The sequence below is a fragment of the Myotis davidii genome, unplaced genomic scaffold (assembly GCF_000327345.1).
Source record: "Myotis davidii unplaced genomic scaffold, ASM32734v1 scaffold591, whole genome shotgun sequence".
Classification (NCBI taxonomy): Eukaryota; Metazoa; Chordata; class Mammalia; order Chiroptera; family Vespertilionidae; genus Myotis; species Myotis davidii.
The window spans coordinates 2,762,613-2,771,816 of NW_006284340.1; the positions used below are offsets into that span (position 1 = coordinate 2,762,613).

The 9,204-nt window shown below is 37.7% G+C and overlaps 1 protein-coding gene across 6 annotated transcripts in view; it reads right to left on the bottom strand.

Moving 5' to 3' along the window:
- The window catches only part of RASAL2 (RAS protein activator like 2), a 177,050-nt gene that overhangs the window by 48,732 nt on the left and 119,114 nt on the right, over positions 1–9,204 (bottom strand). For all 6 annotated transcript variants that reach the window (XM_015570144.1, XM_015570141.1, XM_006754519.2 and 3 more), the window contains one exon: positions 1,166–1,275. In XM_015570144.1, coding sequence (XP_015425630.1) covers positions 1,166–1,275 — 110 coding nt within the window. The remainder of the gene's footprint in view (positions 1–1,165; positions 1,276–9,204) is intronic.

Genomic DNA, 9,204 nt, shown 5'->3' on the forward strand with positions numbered 1-9,204 from the left:
CGGGGGGGGGCGGGGATCAGGCCTAAGCTGGCAGTTAGACATCCCTCTGGCAGCCCAGGAGCCCTCGGGGGATGTCTACTTGCCAGGGGGGACCAGTCCCAAGCTGCAGTCGGACATCCTTAGCGCTGCTGAGGAGGCGGGAGAGGCTCCCGCCATCACTGCTGTGCTGGCATCCAGCAGCCTGGCTTGTGGCTGAGCAGAGCTCCCACTGTGGGAGCACACTGACCACCAGGGGGCAGTTCCTGCACTGAGCGCCGGCCCCCTGGTGGTCAGTATGTGTCATAGTGACCAGTCATCCCCAGTCGTTCTGCTGTTAGCGTCAATTTGCATATTCCCTTTTATTATATGCCTGGTGCATGGGTGGGGGCTGGCTGGTTTGCCCTGAAGGGGGTCCCGGATCAGAGTGGGGGTCCCGCTGGGGTGCCTGGCCCGCCTAGGTGAGGGGCTGAGGGCTGTTTGCAGGCTGGCCACGGCCCCCAGCCACCCAAGCTCCCAGTGAGGCTGGCTGGAAGCAGGTATCTGGGATTTATTTATCTTTTATGATTGAAACTTTGTTGCCTTTAGTGGTGGCCACAGCCGGCCAGGGCAAGCGGAAAGCTTGGCTTCCTCCATCACTGGGGCAACCAAGCCTCCTGATTGTTCCAGTTCCATGGCTTCTGGCTGCCATCTTGGTTGGGTTAATTTGCATACAGTTGCTCTGATTGGCTCATGGGTGTGCCTTGGGGCATAGTGAAGGTATGGTCAATTTGCATGTTTCTCTTTTATTAGACTAGATAAGAGGTTAACTTCATATCGTATAGGATTATTATAAAGATTAAACAAGATAATATATATAAAGCATTCGGTACAGTGCCCATAAAAATGTTAGCTATCATCATCCCTTATAGTCATTCTATAAAAAAAGGCATATCTCTGACCAGTAGAACTTGATTCTATAAAACAGCACTATGTATCCATACATTCTCTAATATAAGATTCTTAAACTGGCTAGGTATTTGAGCCAACATTTTGGACCTTGCTTTAACATGAGCAAGGCAAAAAAGTAAGTTTTGTATTGGATATTTCCAATTGTCATTGATGCAAAGTTACAGATGACCAACATACCTTATCAAACAAAACCCACTATAAAACTGCTTTTTCTGTTTTAAGCAAGTTAACTTCCTACCTGTCATCTGTATTACGAAGGGATGGAAGCCGAAAGCTCGTGTTTCTGTCAAGCTTTGATTGACTTTTGGTCCTCTTGATGGAGCCTTTCAGGCGCTTGCTGAAGAACCCCTAGAATGAAAAGGCAGAGGTGATGGGAGAGAACCAGAAGGGAACCCTACTGTCTCCAAATTCTTCTCCACTACCTTTGCAAATGATATTCATATTTTTATAATGAAGACCAGAAACAGAGCTCAACATTTAATTTTTTAATTTGTAAATAATAGTTGCTTGACATCACTTGGTAATGAGATCACATTTTTTTCTTCTATCATAATTGGAATAATTAAACTTTTTTAAAAATATATTTTTATTGATTTTTCACAGAGAGGAAGGGAGAGGGACAGAGAGTCAGAAACATCAATGAGAGAGAAATATCGATCAGCTGCCTCCTGCACACCCCCCACCGGGGATGTGCCTGCAACCAAGGTGCATGCCCTTGACCGGAATCGAACCTGGGACCTTTCAGTCCGCAGGCTGAAGCTCTTTCCACAGAGCCAAACCGGTTTTGGCGATAATTAAACTTTTTGATAGCACTTAATTTCTTATTTCTTTAATAGTTTCTATGCTAACAATAGTGGAAAAACTAATTCTAACAACATATTTTAAAAAACATAACATAATATAGAAAAATATAGAAGATGGTGTCAGCAATTTCAATAGAAATAGGATCCAGTAATTTTCTGAACTAATTTAAAGAAAAACAGAAAGAAAACAGCATATACAAAGGCCCTGAGGTGAGAAGTTACTTGGTTCATTGAGGGATTAAAAAAAAATTAAGTTATCAGTACAGATTAATACGTTGGTGGTCTCAAAAGTGTTAAAACTTGGTCTATATCAAGTTGGATATATTTGTAAAATTAAGTTTCAAATGTAGAGAAGCTATCTTAAAATGAAGTAAGTATCATTTATGAAACCACCGAAGCATCTAAATTTCAGAACAAAATCCTTTATAGTTTTTGGCCCCTGCTTGCCTCCTGCCACTTTCCACCAAACTATCTAAAGTTTTTGAACATCTTCCTAGTCTTAGCACCTGGTAAATAATGGTTTTTCAATAAAAAGTTTGTTGGCTCTAACAGATTTGGGTCAGTAGATAGAGCATCAGCCTGCAGGCTGAAGGGGGCCCGGGTTTGATTCCGGCCAAGGGCACATGGCTGGGTTGCAAGCTCAATCCCCAGTAGAGGGGATATGCAGGAGATAGCCGATCAATGATTCTCTCATCATTGATGTTTCTATCTCTCTCTCCCTCTCCCTTCCTCTCTGAAATCAATAAAACGTATTTTTTAAAAAGTTTGTTGAGTAAAAGGATAAACACAGGAATGAATGACAATGGTCACTGTTTTCAAGAAACAATTCTATTGTGGGCAAATGAAAGGACACCTTACAGAATATATCAAAATGCCTTGAGAGAATGTTATAATTCAAAGTATTTCAACACATGGAAAATGATCCTAATCACCTTGAGATTATTATTCTTATAGAACCTATGTCCAGTATATATTCCCATATGGAAGAAAAAGAAATATCAGCATGTCAAACCTTTTATATTTTTTTAGTTACCACCACATCCACTATTTTGGGGTGAAGGCTATATTAATCAGGGTAAGCGAGGTTATGCTTATCTAATAACTCCACAATCTTAGTGGTATAAACCATGCTACAAGTCTATAAGCAGATCAATTAAGGAAGTTGGAGGCCCAGTTTTATACTGTTCTGACACAGAGACTTTGGCTAAGAGAAGCTCCATCCATATGCTCCTATACTTTCTGCAACAGGATAAAGGAAATGAAACAAATTATGTACCAACTGTTAAAACTTCATGTCACTTATGGTATCATTTCACTGGACAAAAAAGGTCACATGCCCACACCTAATTTTAATAGGGAAAGGATGTGCAATCCTACCATGTATCTAAAAAGAGAACTGGAAATATTTACTGAATCAGCAGAGTGGACTACTACAGTATTCTTCTATGTCAAGTGTTTTGTAAACACACAGGCATTCTTTCCAATAGAAAAAAATGGAAACAAATTTATTTAAATCAAAAGTAGAACCATTTTGCTGACTAAAAAGAAAATGCTTATGCCATTTCTCATTGTTCTTATATACCAAAGAATAATGGTAAAAATTTCTAGAAAATACCACGTAGACCAATTCCCTAGGCTGTTTTTATCCCCTAGGCTATTTTTGTTTGTTTGTTTGTTTTGTTTATTATGGGTTTACAGAGATTGATTGACAAGGCTGTCATTTAAAGACCATATTTCTTGGAGACAGGCATTTTTGTCTGGTCTCCTGTACAATCATAGCGTAATTAGGAAAAGTCACTTTTGTTCTCCAAGGTAAAGGTTTATTTACACTGTCTCTGATTCAACAAGGACTAGTCACTACATTTGCTCAGAACTTTAGTCAGCAAACCAGACCTAAGTTTATAGAAATCTATTAGGATTTGTTTACGGTTGTTTAAAAAAACCACTGGCGTAAGTTGAGATCCAGCCCAGGGCTTGACCAAACACCAAACACCATATATAAATACATTTCTAACAAACACAGTTAAGCAGTTAAGTGAGAACATACTAGTAAATGTTCACTCATATAGTACTCTAGTTTGCCCCTTTTGTGGCACTTATAGAATACTTCATTTAATCCATTTATTTAACCCCTTCCCCAACAATTTTTTTGTTAAAAACGTTTCTTTTTCAGACTAATTTTTTTATTTTGGTTCTATATAGTATTTTTGATGCTGGTTATGAAAACAGTTTGTAACTTGTCTTCCTATAAACCATATTTTTTTACCATATTTTCTTAGTATACTCGTCGACGACTGAAAAAGAACATTTTGTGAAAACGAGTATACATGTTTCTGCTGGGGAAGGGGTTAATAAACACATGTCTATTTAAATTTTATTTCTATTTTATGTCTATTTATTTTATGTAAAGCAATGTACTAGGTGTTATAGAGATTCAAAGATAAAACAAACACATACTCTACCCTCAAGGAGTTCATATAATATAGGATCTAGAAACTAAATATAAATACATATGACACAATTAGGAAGATACATATTCTTAATGCCTGGCATATTTAATAACAAAATAAAAGTTATCTTATTTCTTTGAATCTAGCACACCACCGATTGTCATACCGTTATTTTATGTATGCTAAGAAGAAAGCTGCCAATTAAACTATAACAAAATGCTTTATCACTGAGATCTTTTATTCTGTGTTAAGGAAATTTAAAAAAATGTACTTAGGCAGATTTTGTCACATATCACATAGTATCTTCATAAAAAGAATATACACAAAATAAATTGGTTAAGGTAGTCCTAATACTTCTTCATTCTCTGAGCTACTGTATGACTCAGAGGAGTTGTCATTCATGTTTTTTCACAGACTATCATGCTGTATTCTTTTGAGAATGTTGAAAAAGAGGTTACATCATCTGGAGAAATAAGTGGAAATTATATGGAAGAATGGAATATGCTAGATAGACTGAATTTAGGTTTGGGGGTACCAAGGAATACAGCATGAGAAATGGCATGGAGGTAAGAACACACAGGTTATACATTAAGTAGATTCAGTCTGGCTGGCGTATGATTAAGAGTAGTGGAAAGTAAGATAAGAAAGGCAGTTTGTCCAGCTATTAATGTATAATTATTGCTTCCCTTGTCCTTTAAACTTTTGAAGGTAAGTATAGGGCTATATATCTATCTAATTTCTGCCACAGTGTCTAAACCTTATTTAGTGTTCAACAAATATCTGGTAACTATATACATGAAATTATGGTTGTTTGTGGAACACAGATAAAGGAAACTTTAAAATAGCCGTGATATTTCACAGAGGTAGTAGAATCTGCTATATAAAATTGTTTTTTTTTTTTCATCTTCTTGACATGACTGAAACATGGTTTTCACCTGAGAATACAGTTTAGCTTAGAGCGCTATATGATGGAAGTTTTTCATTCTCCTTTGTCCAATATTCGGTGGTACCCAGGCTGAGGTGCTGGGATTTTCCAAGCTTACCATGACAGCTTCCAAACCATTATTCCATAAAATAATGGTTTGGAGTCAAATTATTATTTCATAAGATAATTTTATTCCATAAAATTCTGGTTTGAAATAAAGCATATTCTTGAGGTTCACATCATCTTGATTTAGTATCCTTTATTATTCTTTGCTGTTCTCATGAATTAATCTCTCCTTCAATTTCCTTTATTCATTAAGGACATTAGCCTCTAGCTTGCAATATTTCCATCTCTTGACTCCTAACACCATACTACTAAATAACCAGGTAGTGATCCATCTACTATCCTCGCTTCACAATTCCTTGACTCTAAAATCCTTATCCTCCTCTCCAGCCACCCACTCCTAGAGCCATAACCTAGACCTTATCATCATTCAGAGAATCTCCACCTCAGTCATCTTAAGCAGTAATCTTCACCTTTGACCTTTCTTCCTAACCATATAATTCTCTCAATACATCTGCTCTTCAACTTCCCAGAAACCTCCAGTCTCTTGATCATCCTATTTTTCCCTGTCCCTGTTTTCTATCCAACCTGGACTTCATGGTCAATCATTTGAAGCTATTTAATAACAAACAACCTCCATTCTCTTAATGATCAGCTACCCAAAATGAAAAACTGAACCAATGTTTAAATTCTGATCACATGCCTAAGCCATTCAGGAAGACCACATAGGCAAACATACCGATGCCACTAAAAATTCACTATCTCCAAGCTAGGCCAGTCTTCTGTCCTGGGCCAACTATGCACTGAGCCTTCTAGCAACATTAGCTACTCTGGGAGCCTCAGAGTGTATGACATGCCCATTTTCCCAATGGTCCCCTTCTGAGCAATTCCTTAAGTACAAGTCGCTATGCTTTGCAATTCTTCTGCTCTGGCTATAGATAACTGATTTAAAGGTACCTATACAAGTGGTCCTGGTAAAGTTCTGCCTGTAGGATATGGTTTCATCTGGTTTCTACTAACCACTCTAGCCTGATCCCTGGCCTTTTCTTGCTTCATGCTTTACACTCCAGCAATTCTAAAAGCCTATACACTTCTCTACATTCACCAAGCATCTCTGCTGTTGCTCATATTTCCTCCCTTGTCCTTGGCCAAGTTACTCGTTCAGACTCAGCTCAGGGATGAGCTCCTTCAGTGTGTCTTTTTGGACACGTCCTGACCTTATTCTAGATTAGGTGCCCCTCCTCTGTACTTCCAAGTATCTATAAATAGCATTAGCCTTACACTTAGCACACTGCATGCCTACTTATATGCCAACAGTCTTCCCTACTAAACCCTGAACTCCTCAGGGCAGGGACTAAACAGTCTTTGCATTCCCAGAACAGGTCTGAGATCTGGCATTCAGTTCTACAAATGTTTGCAGAACTGAAATAAAATAGACAGTGGAATGAATAAAAGCTGTCATACTGTTTTTGCTGCAAGTGCCATAATAGAAAGAGCAGGGAACTCTGAATCAGAAAGTGCGGCTTCAAATACTGGCTCCAATTTCTAAGTTTCTGATTCCTTATTTATAAAATGAGGATTTTAAAAAATCCTTTTTCCTAGGACCATTCCAAAGAATAAGATAACTGAATACAATAGTACTTTAAAAGTAACGGAAAATGGGTATTTGTAAGTATTAACTGAATGTGAATCTAGAGTGAGACTACTGAATAGGCTGGGTGAAATCACAATTTTTCCTCCTAGAAACTACTCCACAAAGGAAGGGAAGGAAACTAGAAGTTCCACAGTAGCCAGGAGTTTTGGCTGTTTTGTTCAGTGATGTATGCCAGTGCCTACAGTGATACCTGATACACTATAAATGTTCTATAAACATTTGTTGACTGGATGAATTTTCTGAAGCTTTCCTGGGTATCAAGAACTGGCCAGGTGCTTTCCAATATGTAGTACTATTTAATTGATGCCACATTCTAATTTCTCTTCAAATACTCTAGGTACTATAGTATAATATATTTTCCCCATGTATACTATAATTAATTTCTACACATATCTTACTATATAGTTATATACCACAAAGAAGCAGAAATGCAGTATGTTAAAAACTATTAACAAACAAAAAACCCACTAGTGTGACAACAAACTTAGAAAAATGTGCCCCTAGGACTCCTATCTATATAATTAAACTAAATTGAAACCCTAATGATATTCTTTTCATATGCAAATGATTATATGGACACTGAGAGAAAAAATCCAAATATAAAATTTAAAAATAGATGCCAAGAGGAAGATGGTTCTCTTTCTTTTCCTAAAGTTATGATGTTTATATATTATGTTAATGTGAAGAGTAAAGGATGCTCCTACAAGCACACTCTAAAAACCCAACAGCATAAATGGAAACAAAGGAAAAGACTACAAATGAACTGATCTCACTCTTCTCACTGACACCAACCTAATCTGAAATAATATTAATAAACCTCAAAAGAAATTCTACCTCATCTAATTCTCCTCTGAAATGCTGATTCTTAAAGAGTACAATTCTTAAAAAGAGTGTACAGCTTATCATTTTAAACAGCGAAGTTGTCATCGAAATTGATACAACTTTAATTAGTTGGTACTCACTATTTTCTGTCAAAATAAGGCTTAAAATTAGCAACTGCCAGGAAAAAGCCAAATGCTGCCTTTCTCGGTAGCTTGGTAAATGTTAAGATAATGACAAAAGTTATTCACCACCTGCAAACTGGAGTAACCCCCGAAGACTAAACTTGGCTACCAGGGCATCATTGGTAACTGAAATAGAACTGCTGCCAGGCAACCACGCTTCGAAGCCTGAGTGGTGGCCATAAGAGACGCTGACTTGCCAGTGTCCTAGCGTTTCTGTTCCCTTAAGACATGGTGAACTGGAGGCAGAGAAACATGTCATCACCTTTCCCACAAAAACACAGTGATGTGCAGCAGAACCCTGCTTCAATCCTGTCTGAGGCTTTCATTTCAGCAACCACACAAGGGATTGTACGATTTTAGGTGATTAAGTAATTTGAATAGTTCCTTAAAATGGTATATGACTCACACTAAGGAAATGCCACCTTGTCAACTAGAAAGGACCCAGGTGAGAATTGTTTTCATTCTTGCTTTTAACCTTTTAGTTTAATTAATGAATTAATCTCTGTGTATTCTACATACTTTAGCAGTTCATATTAAGGACTGTAATTACCCCAGAAGAAGGGCTATGTCATATATAAATTACTCCCTTCCTTGATCTCTTAATATAACTTAGAAACTTGTAGATGTTCAATAAATGTTGAGCGAAATCTAACTGTAGAAAATTAGTAAGAAAAAAGGAAAAGGAAGGGTAACTGAAAATTACCCTTGGGAAACTCCATTTTCCAATCATCATATTTTATTTACTTAGTTTATCTTCCAGGTATTGGAAATCCAAGACAGGAAGGGAAACTCTAGGTAAGAATAATAATAAAATAACAAACAGATACAAGGTGCATTACAGTTCACAAGCAGTTTCAATGTGGGTAATTTCTCCCCTAGTGGAGGTGTTCAAGTTTTGGATAGGCGTTGTTGTTTTTTGTTTTGCAACTTAAAACATCAAAAGAAAAGGTTTTATCATAAATTAAAATTGTTTCCCTAGACCAGAGCTGATGCTTCAGAATCTGTGTGTGTACTTGTGATAAACATCCAAAGTTTCTCTTTTATTAAGCAAAATAAAACTTTTATTATGAAACTTTTAAAAATATAAAAACAGAGAAATTAATATATTAAACATCCTTTAATCAGATCTTGATTCTTTTAGGTTAAATTAGAATATAAAAGTGAAATATGTGTATATTATAATAGGCTAGAGGCCCAGTGCACAAAATTGCACTTGGGGGGTGGGGAGGGGGGGGTCATCCCTCAGCCCGGCCTGTGCCCTCTCGCAGTCTGGGACCCCTGAGTGGATGACCACCTGCTGGCTTAGGCCTGCTCCCCGGGGGGACTGGGCCTAAGATGGCAATCAGACATCCCTCTGGCAGCCCGGCAGCCCTCGGGG